The sequence below is a fragment of the Acipenser ruthenus genome, chromosome 21 (assembly GCF_902713425.1).
Source record: "Acipenser ruthenus chromosome 21, fAciRut3.2 maternal haplotype, whole genome shotgun sequence".
NCBI lineage: Eukaryota > Metazoa > Chordata > Actinopteri > Acipenseriformes > Acipenseridae > Acipenser > Acipenser ruthenus.
This window is the reverse complement of record NC_081209.1, coordinates 23,248,729-23,267,478: the sequence shown is the minus strand read 5'-3', so window position 1 is coordinate 23,267,478 and position 18,750 is coordinate 23,248,729. Positions and strand designations below refer to the sequence as shown.

The 18,750-nt window shown below is 37.4% G+C and overlaps 1 protein-coding gene across 3 annotated transcripts in view; it reads right to left on the bottom strand.

The window, feature by feature from the left end:
- The window catches only part of LOC117428027 (fibrillin-1-like), a 72,849-nt gene that overhangs the window by 45,075 nt on the left and 9,024 nt on the right, over positions 1 to 18,750 (bottom strand). For all 3 annotated transcript variants that reach the window (XM_058995128.1, XM_058995126.1, XM_058995127.1), the window contains exons 5-10: positions 18,471 to 18,566; positions 18,129 to 18,224; positions 9,569 to 9,766; positions 7,210 to 7,335; positions 4,748 to 4,873; positions 698 to 850 (exon numbers count right to left, since the gene is read on the bottom strand). In XM_058995128.1, coding sequence (XP_058851111.1) covers positions 698 to 850; positions 4,748 to 4,873; positions 7,210 to 7,335; positions 9,569 to 9,766; positions 18,129 to 18,224; positions 18,471 to 18,566 — 795 coding nt within the window. The remainder of the gene's footprint in view (positions 1 to 697; positions 851 to 4,747; positions 4,874 to 7,209; positions 7,336 to 9,568; positions 9,767 to 18,128; positions 18,225 to 18,470; positions 18,567 to 18,750) is intronic.

Genomic DNA, 18,750 nt, shown 5'->3' with positions numbered 1-18,750 from the left:
GAAATGCAAACATTTGACTAGCTTTCAATAATAACATTCAAACTTTGAGTCCCTTTAAAAAACAAAAAGGATAACATTGCTGAAATACCGTACTCTGCATAGGATCCATAAGCAATACTCTGAACAGGCTGGAAGCTACGCCTGTGTTAGCACCATCATGCTTTATCTTTTGTTGTTTCACATTAGACTGTAACTGTAGATGCATTAATAAAGTACGGGCTAGATTGGGGGGATAAGAAACAACTTAAGACTACTTACAAGTTCCTAAGGTGAAAGTCTTAGTTGTTTATATCTGGTTTGGTAACTTTACTTGGTGTGTTTCTCCTTTTTGATTTTTATTTTTTTTTGCTATTGACAATTCAGAGTAAATAGCTTTCAAAATGTAGTCCTATGTGTTTTGAGTCCTGTTGTGTGCTTTAAAGGAGTGCTTTACAATGTTTTAAAAATACCCAGTAGTGTAGATAATGACATACAATGATATACAGTGTGATCCTGAACAACATCAAATAATACTTTAGTTATGAATTCTGTTAAATTTCACACTTGTACCAAACCTTAGATTAGTTATTTTATTCCCATCAATCTGCCATGTCAATACTGTTGCACATTGCTAAACAGAGGCCATGGTCTTGCAGAAATATTAACCTAGGCCTTCATTTTGGGTCAGCGAGCTAAGTAACACATTGTAAAAGCATACCAGTTCCACGCATTGGGCACATTGCTGGAGCAGACCCATCAGACCAGCACCGTCCACTGTCACAGCAGCACTGCATTCTGGTGAGGAGTTGGGGGAGCTGGTTGGCACAGCGACCACTCACTAGGCTTGAGAAGCAGTATCCAGCTCGTACATCTGGAAAGAAGCAGCGTTTGCATTTATTGCATTTTATTTACAGTTTTGGTGGGCCTGCATATGAGCGGGATTATTCCATTGTACTTAGGAAAAACACTTTTACTTAAAAAAAAAAAAAAAAAAAAGGTGAATTCTTTCTTTAAAAAAAATGGATTTGATACACATTTGCTGAAATCTTTACTAATGCAGACACAATTATTCATTTTTTTTAAATGTATGCTCTGTGATGACAAACCACAGCGTTTGGATTGTTTAGTTTGTAATTTATCTTTGTGGCCTTGTGGTATATAAAGCGGAACGGAAAAACAAGTACAAGTGATATATCAATGAAAGGAGGAGCTTTTCAAAATAGAATTCCAAAATTGACATGTTATTCCCTTCTAGTATTTATCTATTGTCTGTGTTTCTGGGAGTCCTGAATTTAGTAGGAGATGAAAAACCTGCTCTGTATGGTTCCCAGACATATTTAAGAGTCAATTTCCAAGGATGACACGATTCCTTTGTTGGCAGCGTGCGGATTATGGAATGAAATGTAGTTCTTAAAAAAGATGTGCCAAAAGCGGCCAGGCAGCAAAAAAAAGCAAAAACATAAATAAACAATACAAAGAAAACAGACTAAAACGAACTGTCTAGTCAAGGTTACTTTGTCAAGAGAGCCTCTGAAATTAAGCCAAATATAAACTGGAAATACAGAGGAAATACGTCTGTAAATAAATGCAGCAGAACATTTAAAAAACAAATGTTTATCAGGTTTCACAGTGCAAAATAATATAGCTTATAATATTTTCATGCAATGTCACAGTGTCATGATTTAAAAAATAAATCTATAAGATTGGTAAACATATAGCAGATGGTCAATAGGTTTCTCGGCAGGACATTGCTTCAAATGTACTACTCATAACAATGAACAGATAATAATTCTAAAAGCATGAGCTAGCTCGGCTGAATATTAGGGTATTCCTAATGACACAGACAACCACCCAGACTGTTCTTCAGTTATTCTGATAGCAAAAATTAAACAAGCACTTCCTATGAACTCTTTATCTTATACAAACAGAAACAATGTTCAGAAAAGACTGCACAGTGACTACATTGCTTGGCAATAGAAAACTACAGCACACGATGAAAAATATCTTAATGAATATTATGTGAGCCAGTTCTACTCGTATTCTGTGTAGAAGGAAAACTTGATCTAAAAGAAGCAACCAATACACCCTCAGATACCATGAAAACAACAGCAGAAAAAAATGATGAAAGATCATTACTAAATGCATTGCCTTTTAATTTGCATCGGTATACTGTACTCCAAATATCATCCTTCTAACCCAGCATCCACTATGTTTTCCATCAGACTAAATAATCTCCATGTATGCATTTCAACAAAAGCCACATTACTGGTAACGATGCACCCAACTTAAAATGGCTTTTACAAATGCTGCCAAGCCATGATTCCAACACTAGCTTATGTATTGACCATTGGCCATAAAGGTAACAATTAGTTTTTTGAATGCTATTAGACCAGCAGACACCACAAAAACCCATTACTATCAAAAAACAACAGTTTATATTTCTAGACCTTTTTAATAGTAATTTTGATTTTATATTACAAACATAAGGAATGATGGGCTTGTTTTACTGATTCCGCTATTACAGCTTCTTCAGGTGAATATTCCACAGCTCTCTAAAGCAGGGGTGTCCAATCCTGGTCCTGGAGGGCCACTGTCCCTCCTGGTTTTTGTTCCAACTGTACCCTAAATTACTTAATTGGACCAATTAAGTGCTTATTAGAAACTTAATTGGTCCAATTAATTAATTTAGGGTACAGTTGGAACAAAAACCAGGAGGGACACTGGCCCTCCAGGACTAGGATCGGAGACCCCTGCTCTAAAGCATCCATTGGTACCACCTGATCCAACTCTCTATGTGGTAAGTTTATAAACATAACTTGGGTTACCTATACCATTACTGTAGGTCCTCAAGTTGGAAATGCTTTTCGAATAGGAAAAACACAGACTCCAATTAGTGGATCATTTAGTTTACAGTAGTTCTTTAAAAGAGGCAAACATCCTGAATCCCAAATCCAAATCCAAAGCTGGGATCTCCTGTGGACTCTTTTGCTCTCTCTACTCTGACTGCCATCATGAAGGGGAAGTCACTGCTGAGTCACTGCTTTGATGATGGACTAATGTAGAAAATGAATAAAGACAGGGTCTCAGCAACCTGCAGGGGTCTCAGCTTTAACTGCCAGCGGCTGGTTTTATTTCTGAATAGGAAGTGGTTCAAGGGATTGTGCAATTAATTTTATGTCATCACATATCCTGATATCTTTACTAAAAACTAAAAATATGAATTATATAAAGTGGAGACATTCAGAAATGGAAGTCAAGAAGTTGTTCCATTTGAAAAATTGTTTCATTATTCAATCAAACTACATACAGTGTATAAGCCCAGACACTAAAAAAAGACATGTATATACCTCCCTGTGATTGAATTTCATTATAATTAAGAAATATAAGGTAAGCGATGGAGCTGCTATTCAGGTGTTTATTACTAATTAAAAAATGTGAGAAAGTGCATATTGTGATATTATATCTGTCTGCATCTCGTAGGCTCACTCTGGTAAAACAGAATAGCTATTTCCTGTGGTATTAAAAAATGACTAAGACTACTGAGCTAAATTCTTCATGTTTGATTTTTGGAAGGATAACAATGGTTTCTCTGCAGGATCTTGCTGCCTGGAGAGCTCAACTCAGAATTTTCTTCTAGGAACTGGGTGGTCATTTTCAGATGTCTTAATGCTAAGACCTCAGATATTTTTATTTTGATTCAGTAAGTGATTCAGCTTTGTGCTGTAGACACTTTCTCTATTATTCTATAAGAAACGTGCATACCAAAACCTCTTTCTTTAATCATAAGAACCTGAAAGGTCTTCCCGTAACTCCAGACTTATTTTCGTTTATTAAAGGCATTATACAATACAGTAGGTATATAGGCAACATCTCTAACTGGTGTACATATCTAATTGGAACACCAATCATCTTTGAAAGCCAAACAGTAATTCAAAGCAGGCCCTCACAAAATAATATATATAAATGAACACAATGTGCTGTACGAGAACAACACAGAACGAAAGTGCCTAATTAAATCTTGCCCTATTAGGGACAAGTCACCATTGTACATGGCAATTGCTGCACGTTTTGATGCTACAATGTCATGGCAGAGGTTGTAAAAGCCACAAAAGCCACAAACATGTTTAGTATGTATTTCAGAAAAGACCATTAGGCAAGACAAGACAGGACATTGGGGCTCCCAATTTCTAGCACTCATAGCTATCACAATTATGAACAGTCTCCTTATATTTTGGTTGCATGTGTACCAAATCAATGCAAGATTACACTGCTGACAGAACAGGGGAAATATGACTGGCTGATCCGATACGTTTTTGAACCCTGACTGCTGCATTCTGAAACTGAAACATTAGAGACACACGATGGTACAGGGTAGATGGTATTCACAGTGGAATCCTTCTATTCCGACCACAAAAGTGATACAAAATAGTACTTTTTTATCACCTACATTTTCCTATTATTTAATTTCCTGCCTATTAATATCCCATTGTGTGTTTGGTATGATTCTCTGCTGTTGTTTCGGCTTAGATCGTTATTTGCTGTGCTTACTAACTATTCCAGCAAAACCCTGTTTCTGAAAAGACTCCTCAGATGTGATTTCGGGTTGTGCACTGATGCCCCTAGGCGATGCATTGTGCAAGGAAGCCCGCTCAACACTGATACGTTTCCCCACCTCACTGCCAACAGTCAGCCTTGGGGAAGTCCATTTTTTGCAGGAACAGATAGCTAAGCATGTCAAATATTATGTAATATAAATAATATTTCTTACCTATACATCTTGAGCCATCAGGGGGTGTATAATACCCTTGAGGACACTTGCAGAAGTAACTTCCCTTTGTGTTGGAACATTCACCTCCATTACAGATGCCAGGAACATTAGAGCATTCATCAATGTCTGCATGAAAAACACAGGCAATCAGTTTAATTGCAACAATTTAATTGATGATAAACAATGGCAGACAAACCAGCCAATGTCACCACACATAAAAGTACCAAAACTGCAATACATGAAAATGTTATACCACATGAAAGCTGTAACCCCATATTTGTAACCCTTCACTCTACTGCGCTGGGCATTGACTGCAAATTATTTTTGCATTTGTTTTGCCTGTAACTTATGTATTGTTATATTTTGTTTAATTTCTTTAAGTCGCTTTGGATAAAAGTGTCTGCTAAATAATTAAATAATATATATTTAATGGGACAGGAGCCGGGGCTGCGAGAGGAAGGGAGTGTTTTTTGCAACTTATGATTGAAGGCTCAGCCTTTAGACAAGGGAGAGAGAAAAGGACGGGCCAGACTCCAACCGAGAGAGCCTTCCCTATGGAGTCGAGACTAGCCCTAATGGCCTCCGGGCCACTGAAAAAAAACAGAGTCCTCTGACTTCTCGGAGAGTCGTTATAGGCGCTGCCTCGCGACTGGGTCCCAGTTACCAACTGGGTTCGACCCTCAGAGGACGGAACGGCTCATACGAAGCCTTGACGTAAGGAAAAAAGAGAATCTGAAAGAACACAAATAATTGTTAGTTATGGGACTCGAGCACTAAGATTATGAGGGCCACATCCCAGGAGGATAAAGAAGTCAGTCAGACAGAGCCTTCTATCTTGAGGCAAGATAAAGAGCATGAGCTGCAAAAGAATAGTGTGGTAATAGGGTGGTCTCCTCTGACCACACAAAGAACCTGCAGAGTTACTGGAACTCCAGGTTGGGGATGTGAGACTCTCTATCCCCCCAGAGGGGACCAACACAGAGGCACGCGGAATATGAAAAAAGTGAGGAGGAGGAGGGAAAAAGCAAAATGCAAGAGAAAGTGCTGAGCTGTGACTGGGTTTAAATTGGGAGTCAATGATGACAGACAGGTGAAATTAGTCAATGATGATAGGCAGGTGAAATTAGGAAGGGACAAAGCCCTGGCTCACGCCCTCTGAACTCAACTAAAGTTAACATATAAAACATAACATAATCTCGTATGAAGGTTATTTACTTACAAACCAATACAACCAAATATTTGTTCATTAGCGTATTTTAATTTTGTTTTAGTAGGGTTTCTTTGGAACTGAAAATTGTTTACTGGGAAAAATGCTACATGGACCAAATTCTGCTAATTATTAATGTAAATATATATTTTCTTAAAGTTCAAATTAAACTTTCCAACAATGTGGCCTGTCTGGAAGTCATCACACAACTTTGTTAATAAGCCAATACTAGAATAAGTCTTTTCATTATTTAAGTACATAAAGAAAAAAGTTGCTGAGACTAGATTTTTGTGCAGCCCTTGTTATTTTAAAGCCAAAAATGTTCTTATAATAACTGTAACATTTTAAATGGCTTAAAATATTAAACCAAACCAGATATTTCAGAAGTGCTAAGCGATGCTTTAAAATCCCTTTTCCAGTGTTATTTGATCACTCCATTCACTCATGCAGCAGCATCTGCAGTCAAGAACTGAACTCTAACACTACTCAGACACCAACATACTTCCTTGTCTCCTTGTATTCCCTCAGGGAAAGAATGAGTGCCAGTTTTACCAGCTACAGCCAAGGAAAGAGATCACGTGCACAGCCTGCTAGAGCAGCATAGTAACTTAAAAGAACCATCATTAAAGGAAGCTAAAGGTTTTTATACTGTACAATAGCTGTATACGAAGGTACCCCGTCTATTTGGGCCACTTTCCCATGAAAAAATAAAACAAAATCTACAAAACATCAGAAAAAAAGAACATTATAATTAGCTATAGCTACAGGAAACAAAAGCTACACAGAATAACACATATTGTAAGAAACTGAGAGATCTACGTGTAGCCTTGTAAAAATTGTAAGCCTTTGCAGTTTTTTTCTTTACTCAAAACTCTCATTATTAAGGGCATTTTACAACCTCATTGTTAAATTCCCCCATAGAAGCATTGCACAGTTAGTATTATATCTTATTTTACCCAATGATTAAAGGTGGTTTTATATGGATCTTGAAAATATATATAATGTGGTACAGATAATTGAAAACATGTTTTTTTTTGTAACTGCTATAAAATGAGCTTGGACAAATTTACCAGAAAAATGACCTAAAATGAATACGTTAAATATTGAGTTTATTTGAAATAGGATAACCAACATCAAATATAAAAGTGAAAACGTGTTGTGAGGTTTTGTTTAAACAGGCAGGATAATGTTTTTAATATGTGGCTCTGGGATGCTTTTCCCTCCTTCCCAGATGTAATTCACATTCAGTTCTTACCTTCGCATTTTTGTGTTAGTTCGTTAAATCTGTGTCCGGCTGGGCATTTGCACTCAAAGGATCCCACAGTGTTAATACAATTTCCTCCTTGACAGAGCCCTGGAATGGCCTGGCATTCATCCACATCTATCAACAAAAAAAAAAAAATCACATTTCATTTGTTCTCCAAGAAAGCACTCTTCATTGGAGTAATATTGCTTTCATATGGGAACAGTATAAACCAGTGTGAATAGGATATATGCAGCTGTTAAAGTTCTCTACCAATGTGTCTTGCCTGTACTGTTCCATAACTTTTAAAGAGATTGAATGTTTCTGATAAGCAGATGACCATATTTAACACATGGGCATCTGCTGCAATGTATCCCTTCTGGATGTATAAACTGTGCATTTCAAAAGGAAATATATCTGCAGATTAGCAACTACAGACTAAACCCCAGTTTACTAACACAGTGGGTGAGAGGCTAGTTGTTGAAGAGTAAGTAGCGGGGTGCACTGATAGTGTAAGGATTATTGCCCACATTGTCAAACAGGTAACACATGATGTGGTATGAAAAAGGAAAGCCAGAGGACTTGTTTTTATGTTTCTTTGGGGTTTTTTTTATCACTCTTCCTGCAGTGGTTTAGAGGACAGATCTCAAACCCCAGGCCACTATTATTTTTACTTTCATATAATGTAGTTATTCTTTTATGGTATAACCAATAAACCAGAAATCCGTCTGAGATTGCGCTTTGAGATTACTACCGTATTCCCCTGATGCCAAAGAATTATGTTCAGTAATGGGAAATGGTCGTTAACAGATCTGGCACATTCTTCTGATTGTTCTGGTTGGTACAACGTGCAATAAATACAGAAACCTTGCTGACGTTGATTGTGTTATTACAGAATATTCTGCAATAACAACCTTTATTTTCCACCAGGGTTTTAGATTTGTACAAAACAGGAATACTTCTGAGGAGTTTGGAGTAGTCTACAGGTGGGAACACCATCAATTCCTTTTCATATTATGGCATGAAAAAATGCTTTATAGACCAGTAGTATTTCTATTATACTTTAAAGTATCATCGCTCATCTGGTGAAAAAATATATTTAACATATATCACTATGGAAGCAATGAGTTATAATCTGATGTATAACTGACCAGGACTGAAGCACACTGCAGTTTTAGTGTGTATCTACTGTAGTACTGTATTTCGATTCTCATAGTCTAACTAGTCTCTGTTAGTAGGACATGCATACCAAGTCTTGAGGGAAAAATACAGCAATTAGAACCATAATGGGATGCCTTTGGCTTGACACAACTTCTCCTGGGTTCCTAAATAAATGGACCAAGCCAGGGGATGACAGTTATAAAAACAAATGCAGAAAGAAAGAAAACAATGACGTGTCATGTTTACAGCCTTTAAAACTGTAAATCACAATACTGAGAAACAAATCCAGGGCTGCATAGTGCATACCTACCCCTGCTAACTTTCTCCTGTTTCCTACAGACAGCCAGACAATAAAATTGTTTATACAGCTAGAAGAATTAGAATTAGAAGCCAAATGCAGCCGAAAGGCTTTCCAAACACACTGGGAAAAGTCATAATCCACATCTGGGAGGACCTCTTAGTTAACCCAGGGTGGTGAAACTATTGTTTGGGAGGTATTATAAAATCTGAAAAAAATCATGGCACCCCAGGTCTCGCTTGTTAAAATGCAGTGGCGCACCCCAGACTTTTCCCATTCTTACTCGCTGAATAACAGCAGAATTATGTCCTGTTGGGATCTTTAAAATAGAAAAGACTGCAGTAGTGGTCTGCAGATGGGGATGGGTGAACCATTCATGTCATCTGAGCCTTGAAATCATCTAGGCAAGCTGGACGATGTCATACACATCATTTACAGCAAACTAAAGGTAAGTCAAATGTTTCAATAAGACATTGAAAAAAAGGCACCCCATGAAAATGAAGCACTAGTCATCAATACCTGACTGGCTAGCCAAAGACTTTTTAATGCTCAAACCTCTGTGTATAGACCCAATCTCCGTGGAAATATTGGGATTATCAGTAATCTGATTTACTGTAACAGCTGTTTTCTTCCCACAGTTTTATACTTTTGAAACAATAACATCAAAGATTCGTATTTGTGACTGCTGGCAAAAAAAAAGATTCATTAGAATTTTGGCACTGAAACGTTCTATTAAATATGGTTTATTACACACTTATGCATCGTCAACTCAATGAACCGGGAATTAAGATACCTGACAGTCTGTATCACAGAATACCTGTGGACAAGAGGACCAAAAACAATTTAACTCAATTAAGATTAATCCCCTGTTACATTTCAGCAGCCCAGGGTGTGACCTCGCTACCAGCCTACCTTGACAGGCTCCTGTTCGGATGTTCGGAATGAATCCCCGGCGACAGGGATGGGGCTGGGCTGGACACATCTCACAGGGGTGCCCCCATGCTCGCCCCACTGTCGCGCAGCACAGAGTCTTGGTGCACACAATGCCACTCAGCTGCCCCTGGCACATCTGGTTGCTTACAGAAGAGAAGCATGGTCCGGTTCTGTAATCTGAGTAAAAGTAAAATGTATCAGTGGTTATACTGAATCTAACCATGTCAAGTTTAGTAAATGTACACAGTGCATCTGCAGTTAGCCATGTTTTCCCCATTTACTTTTCATTAGCATAGCATTTATCTTTTAGTTAAATCCTTGATACTGCCATGGATGATGGCCAGTCACCAAAATGTGCAAACACAAACCTTACTTTACTGATGATGTAACCACAGTTTCTGTGTGGTTTAAGCACAGTGGATTTTTTTATAAATCTGACAATATCAAACAACAAATACTCATTTTAATTAAAAGCCATGGCTTACGTTCTGTCACCTATTTTTATATAATTAGAAGAAGTACCTAGTAATAGCTAAGGTCATAGGAAAAGGAGCCTATTTAAACACCACTACAGATTCCAGGTCCCTTCACAAGGAGACAAGCTGTACAGTGCTACTGTATATGTGCTGCCTGTTGCATGGCACACTTTACTGAAAATGACAGCCATCTGACATTTGACATAGATGCAAGGATGCTATTTAAATTCTCCTTGATCACATATGTCCTTCTTGAGCACAAGACTAAATAACAAAATATATTTCAGAATACATTTAGAAAAATCAGTTCAGACAGGTGGAAATACAACCTCAAATAAGCCAATTAAAAAAGAACCTTGTTAAAAATATCAGAGGAGGTCGACCAGCAGTTGAAAATGGAAGAACCTGTACTGCAGTTTATGCATGGATTGTTATTAAATGTAGGGATATAATTTAACAACCAGAACAACTGCACTATGATAATGGACTTCTTATGGTAAAATTTCAGTTATCATAAAAGGTATCTTTGCTGTTCTATATCATGTATACTGTATGTCATTAAAATAGCAATTGTGAGACAATGGAAGTAAGGTCCTTTAAAAAGTAGATGTGTTTAACATGCTTTCAAGTAAATAGAAACTAGGATTTAAATCAACTGCTCCCAATTATGTATGGCAGCAACCCAAATACACAAATTGCTTCCACATTTGTCTGCATATGAATACAATGGTCCCTGTAAGCAACAGAGTAAATTCATTTAAAAAGGCTCTAATTTTATCACGATAACTTACATCTCACCTACAGTTTTTATTGATGTCTGGTTTATGGGGTCTTTCACACAGCACATATACAGATTTTCTGTAGTTGGCAAACATTTTGTGTTCGTACAAAGTAATCAGGTCATCCTTCAAGTATTTTTCCAGTCAGAAAATACTGAGCAGGACTAGGCATACATTTACTGTCAGGCAAGGGTCATTATCTAGCAGCTTGTGCTCATTTTAATTCAGACGAAGTTTCATTTAAGAGACACATTGGCTCCAGCTGAATTCAGGCACTAATTTATTAAAACAGAAAATGTGCCACGTTGAGAAATCCTCAATGCTCTACCTATTAGCACTGCAGGAAAACGGCATTTCGATTTTGTCTTCAAACACGCTACATAATCTATTACTACACAAAGTAGCTTCATAGTGATTATCTTGTAATATTCTAGCAATGCTTTCAGACAAATGTGAGATTTTCCTATTCATGTCAAACAGATTCAATTTCAACTGATGATAGATGTTAATGAATAATGGTTAAATAGCAACACTTTTCATGTTTTGACATGCCAATGGTATCACAAAAGTACCAACCAACATACACACTTGCCATCCTAATGGTTCTGTGAGGATTTATTTGGGTTAACACACTGTTATTATATCCAAAGGCATTTTCTGTAAGTTGTTACCATAATATGTACCATGTACAAATAAAACGCTATGGGGGATCTTTTTTTTTTTGGTGTCTACGTTGCAAGGAAAAGTAAAAAATAGGTGAAAAACAAAGAATGAATATATCAGCTACGATTAGAAAGGACTGTTAATGCTTTAGCAAAACATGTCTGCCAAACATTTCCAGAATGTACCTCCAGTTTAGAAGAGAAACCCAATACATCCTTCATTAAGCAACCTTGAAACATGTTTTCTTTTTTTTTTTATCATGCTCTCTGAATACAGAATGTCCTACATCTCTGCAAGCAGCTGTGTCATTCCAGCGCTCTGGGACCTTCAGAGTCATCAGCATCTGGAAACCATCTTCTCTGCATGGCCCACATGCAATATTCTAAACAATAAGTTGCAGAATCCTACATTCGTAGCCTAGAAGAATACAAAAACACCCTTGTTTTGCACATCCGGGACTATATTCTATTGTTCAAAACGGCAGCAGATCTAATTATCTAAAAAGTAACACCGTCCCTGGTGTCTGACATATACAGAGAACTACATTAGAGACCCATATGCTTTGTTAAATGTTTTAGTTTCATAATCTTGGTTAAAAATGGGCCCTATTTATTTTAATGATCAGTGGCAGTGTTTAGATCCGCCAATGTTAAATAGCTAGAATTGAGATTAGCTCTAAATAGCTTTGTTTTGTCCTCAATGTCACCATTGATTATGCTAAACATGGGAGGAAAAAAATGGATCCAGAAAAAACAAATAAGTTTTCGGTAAAGGCAACATCAAAGCAAGATTATTACAATATACTGTATTACGTGTAAAACTGTTCCGGCTAACACTATGGTTTATAAATCCTTCTGTTTGCTACTCTGTCTTTGCTACTCATAATCATATCCATGAAGTATTTATAGTTTAGTTTCAAATAACCAAGAGTAATTTTAAAAGAAAGCCTTGACTGAACTGTCATTCTTCTCACAGAACAATGCCGAGAAGTCGTTGCTCTTAACAGACCCATGCATTTGTGAAGGTAATCCACTGGTAAATTTGTGAAACCACAGCTTTTTCTACTTGCATTAGCTGTAATCACAATATTTGAGCTTCAGTTTAGTAATGCACAGCTGGAGTCTTACATTAGTACTAAAACTCCAATGAGAAACTGAAGTGAATAATATAATGAGTAACTATCAAACTTCCTAAGACTACATGGCACAAAATATGCACAAAATGATTTGAAAGTGTTGCTCAGATTCCTTTGACGAAACCAAGCGAAACAGATTATCTCATCAATTGTTCAACTCACTGAGTACTAACTTTGAACATCAAAGTCAACTTACAACACTCACATACTGTTTCAATGTATTTCATACCCTAACCATCGCTTTCGTTTACAGTGCTGGAAATATGTACACCCTTTTTATAGTATTGTGCATACACAACTGACTCAACAAACATGGAAGAAGTAACATACCACACATTTGATTGTGACAGCTGTGTATATATAGTATAAACTTTCTAGTGAAATGGAACTCAATGTGGTGGATTGCAGACAAGCTAGACAGTGTGTTGGAGGTTCTGATTTACAGGAATAGCAAGACTCTGGGTGTGCTCAGAAAGTGCCTACAAAGGAAGTGGAAGCTTGCTGAAAGTGATGTCAAGTACCAACTATGAATTAAGCTTATGAATTGACTAGAAAATCACCATTTAGGTTTTTCTGGAACTTAGTTCCAAAGTGTCTCAATTAAACTCTCTAGAACCAGCTAAAGGCATAGGCCACACTACTTAATAAATCTAATGCAAATCCTCTAGACAAAGAAACAATGAAGTAACACAGTAGGACTGAGTTAGGGTGCTTTACAAAGCAGTTATAGGTAACAGCTGGTCTTTTGAAGCGAGAGCGGAACTGTATGACAGACAGTGGAAGCACTACAGCTTCGGTTTGGATAATGTAAGAGAAAGAAAGTAGCTTGTAGATCCATCACAATTCAGATCTTTAACATTCCTAGTTTGACAGCTATGGTAAGGACCATCAAGAAATCTCCTGATAGGATACAACTCAAATAGGAAGTCACCAGCTGGAATGTTAAATGGCTTACATATTTTCTTATTGAATGTACTTGAGAAAAGGAAACACTGAGAACAGTTAAATCTCCTGGAAGATGTTCAGTTTTTTTTGTTTTGTTTTGTTTTGTTTTGTTTGCAAGCTCTACCACATTACAAAACCCGAGGCTTTAGTCACGGGAATATACAATTAATGTGTTCTGTACATTAGGTCAATTGTTAGTCACTTTCCTTGGAGACTGACCAAATAGCACCACCCTTAAAAGCTCTTTCTGTATCCAGTACTGGTAAGACTGGGGGAATGTACTGCACCCAACGCATACATACAGATATTTATTTTTTGTTTGGGTCAGTTGTTGTGTTTAATTTCAATTCCCAAAAGCCTGTTTAGAGTACTAACCGCATTCAATATTACACACCCACATAGGCTGTAATGTGACCACAAAAGAATAGGAGGAAAAAACAACAGGCAAATTTTCATTTTATTTTATTTTTTTACAAATGTTTAACTGTTCTAAGAAACACTTTTTAAATACACAAAACATTCCCTGTATCTGAAAACAACTTTTATTGATGAAGAAAAAGTTTGACTGCTACTCAAAATGGGGTTATTTTATGCAGTGCTGATTTATTCCATCGGAAGGTACTGTTGGTTTGTTTTATGGTGGATATCTAAAGAGTAGTGTCCTACAGTTTAACTCTACTGTACACTAATCATGTTACAATAAATCAGTGGTAAGAGGTTCACAATGGAGTATGTTAACAAGTTCCAGGGACCAGAAATTATTACTTTCCACTGTTCGTATCATTAAAAAAAAACCTAACTGTATTTTTTATTGTGCAAACCATTCCTAATTCGGCATCAGGAATCTCTGATTTCTCTTATGTACAATTAAAAGTAATGACATTTATTGCTGGCATGTTTGTCTCTCTGGCTACCTGAGGAACCGAATAAAAAGGTCCTTTTAGACTGTGCAGGGGTTAGAGCAACGAACTGGGCCGCCAACGCAAGCAATGATGGCCTTCTCCTCCACTGGCATGTATTGTGCAATGCCAGAATCCACTACAAGCTCTCACTTATCCTAGCCGCTCAGGAAATGAGATAGGAAGTTTTTGATTACACATAGCCGTCTGCTAAAGGAAACCATTAAACAAAATAATGACATAAATGAGCTGTCTGATACATAGGGAGTGGACCAACAAGACAGTGGAAGAAGTCATGTATTTATATTGAAGATTTTATAAGGAGACAATCTAATCTAACACCCCAGGCTCTGACTAGTTATGTAAATGTCTGCTGCTTAACAGTCTCACAACCTTGGTCATTTTGTTTTTGGTCATATCAGTGTCTTGACTTTGATCTATTTGATCTACGTAGTTAAAGCTGTTTACATCCTGTACAGGCAAACACATTTTAAAGAAAATCAAAAGAAGTCTTGATATCCAAGTGACTTTTCATGGGGCCAAACTGAATTTATTTCCCTAATATATATCTGGGTGAAAGTACAACTTAATACCCGAAACCCAGGAAATGGTTTCATTTTTAAAAGTATAAATAGGAAAAGAACTACAAAGTAAAAAATCTGCAATGAGAACTATGGTTTAATTTAATAGAAGTTTTTTACGGTAACTCAACAATGGCAGGACAATTGCTTTTTGTATCTGAAAGGGCTTGGTCTGAATCCATCTCTTACAATGTTCCCTCTTCACAAGCATACTTTTCTTTCATGGCATGTAATTAAATACGGTAACAACCAGAACCATTGCAAACCATTTACAGAACTAGAGTCCCCTTTCAAATCTTGAACCTTATCAGTCAAACTGGTACAGTACATATTTTCCTAGATGTATTGAAAATGGATACAATTAAACAGGAAGACTGAAAAACAGTTATGTATTTCATTCCAGTAAATGCTTCCATGCAAGTAAATGTAAATGTACCATATGATGCATCAACCATAAAATCAGGAAATCTTAAACACACTGGCAAAAATGTTCCAAGATGTTTAATATTTGTTTCTACCTGGTAAAAATCTCATACATGTTCCAAGAATTTGATGACATTCAATTAATCAACGCCATCTATAATCACTCGCTTTAAATCACATACTTTTTAAATAATTTGATATTTTAATGGTTTCATTAGCAAACATTCAACGGCAAACTAAATCAAATTGTACTTAAAGGAGCACAAAGGAATGATGGCAACATGAGGACTGAAGAACTTAGACATTCTCGCTCTGACAATTCCGAAATGGTCTCATTAAAGTTGCAGTCGTTAAGTTTCTTCTTGTGAAGTTAGTGACATGGAAAGGTGCAGAACTGGAATTCTCTTAGACAAGTAGAGCAAAAGTAATTTGGTTTGTAAAAAGAAAATCAGAATGCTTGATTTGATGAATGCCTGCAGTCCCTACTAGTTAGCACTCATTTTCTGCTTGTGTTCTGTTAGTGTGTGCTACTCTTTATAATCCAACTCTGTCCTTGATAAGGTACAGAATAACAGGTGACCGGTCCGCTCTTGGATATCAGAGAAAATTAATATCTGCAAAATGATTTTTTGTTTATTACAAACACAATATGTTGATTAAAATGGTTGGGACCCAGGGTTTCGAATACTGCAGAGACTATCACATGACTTCCTGGTCCTGATGCATGTCTTTGTTTGTGCCTGAAAGCATTTCTTTAAATTTCTTTGAAATATAAAAACTACTAATTGAAAATGTCAACAGTATTGTCAATGATGTTTCAGGTCATTTGTACTGTACATAGTTCCAAGTTCACAATGGTTTTGCTGCTTTGTTTTCTTTTTTTTTATTGTCCAATTCATTTAACTTTATTTAATTTCTCCCCAATTTGAAACAGGAAATTTGTCAACTAAGTGAGATTGGGATTCAAATTTAACCAGAAGAGCTACTTACAGGTAATAGAGCTCTGGTCTGAGCCAACATTTCAAAGAGCAACAAACAAAATGTCCAGAAAACAAGCAAACACAAATCTCTACAGCACGATGCAGTTATGTGAAAAAGAGGTAAGACATGGTTTAAAACCTTCCTCAGCACCCTCTCGTTTAGCTGTCTCCCCAAACGTGGTTCTGTTTGCAAATAAATGGATAAGCAACAAAGAAAAGGCTCGAATGAAATGAAAAAGAACATCTAATTGTCAATAATTTCAGAAACAGATTCCAGAATAAAGTTGCAAACAGATGTGAAAACAAAAAAATGATTCTCCATTTTTTATATTTGAAGAGCTTGGCTTGGCATGTTCTCCTGTCTGCTCTTTCCCTGGCACACCACCTCCGGAGTGCAGTGCGGCTTTAAGTTCTTCTATTCTCCAATTAACGCTGTCAGAACAACGCATGCAGATTTTTTTCTAACAAACTCATTACTGATATTTTCTTGTGTGGCCCATTTTATTGTTGTAGTTTAGTGTTCCTATAGCAAAACATCACTTGGAATCATGCCGTTGCAGGATTTGGTGAGCGTAATTTTTTTTAGACGTCAGCACGTTTCTGCAACCTGCATGCAATTAGGTAAACTATAATAAGGCATTTTTATTTTATTTTTTATTTAGTCGTTGCCAATTATTTTTATTATTTTCTCCCAATTTAGAAAGTCCAATTATTTTTTAGGCTCAGCTCACCGCTACCACCCCTGCGCTGACTCGGGAGGGGCGAAGACGAACACACGCTGTCCTCCGTACCATGCAGCCACCTCAGAGCTACAGCAGTGGAGGACAACGCAGCTCTGGGCAGCTTACAAGAATGCCCTCTGATGCCCGGCCAGACTACAGGGGTCGCTGGTGAGCGGTGAGCCGAGGACACCCTGGCCGACCTAAGCCCTCCCCCCGCCCCGGGGCGGTGCTCTGCCAATTGTGCGCCGCCCCCTGGGAGCTCCTGTCCATGGATTCAAACCGGCGACATCCAGGCTATATGGCGCATCCTGCACTACACGCGGAGCACCTTTACTGGATGCACCACTCAAGAGCCCCTAACAAGGCACTTTTTGCCTTGTATGTAGAACATCACTTTGATTCAGACTGATTAGAATGAGAGATGGGATTGAATTTAAAGAACTGTAATAGACATCTCCTAACCAAAACAGCTATAGAAACGCATCTTTTGAAAACAACATGTGTTTTTTTCAGACCGCTATTTAAATGCCAAATTTCTACCCGGGACTATCTGTCATGCCTTGTAAGGGAATCTGTCAAGGCTAGCTAGCAAATCTGTCATAAGTAGTTCGCAAATCTGTCCAAGCAGTAACTGCGATGGAAGCATGCATCCTCTTTATAGAAATCAGCTTTAACGTCTTCAGGCCTGGGTATGGATGGACTCCCCTGGTTTAGACCATGTCTTGTAAATTTCAATCTTAACAGCCGATTGTATAAATAGACTGAAATACTACACTGGTGACAAGGCTATGCTTTAATATTTATCATCCTCCTACAACAAGACAGTAGCAGTTCAGGCAACACCCTGGTAATGGCATTTACCACTAGCCCAGGGGGATTCAGCCCAACTTTTCTTTAATACTTGAATTCATAATATAATATGAGAGTTAGCAATACCTCTTTCACACTGTGCTCCGGTAAACCCATATGTGCAGGCACATCGGTTTGGTCCAACACATCTCCCTCCATTTATACACCCACTTTCACAGACAGCTAGAAGAGGTAAAAGATACATGTATTTGAAATGATTTAAAGAGGTAAAAGATCCCATTATTTGAAATGATTTAATATAATTGAAAGCTATTGTATTAGGTCATGATTGTAACCATGTGAAGCAGAGCACATTCTGGAACATTCTATTGACATCTTAAGGTAAATGGAGCCAGTTATTTCACCATTATTTTACATGACCAGATCAGTGGTTAAAAGAGGTAAACCAAAAGAGAATACGGTACTTACGCTGACCACAGTGATTCCCAGTGTAACCCTTCTGACACAAACACTGGTCTTCAGCACACGATCCCCCATTCATGCATCGAATATTGCAGTGTTGAACTACAAAAACAGAACACCATACTCTAGGTTAACATGTGAAAGGTCAAAAGCATTTACTTTTATCACAGTGGGGCATAGCACCTTCTCCGTTCTTGATCAGTTATCCCAGTCTATATATGACTATTCCAGTATTATGATGACAGTTCTACATTTATGTACCTTAATTCAAAACAACATCTGGGAT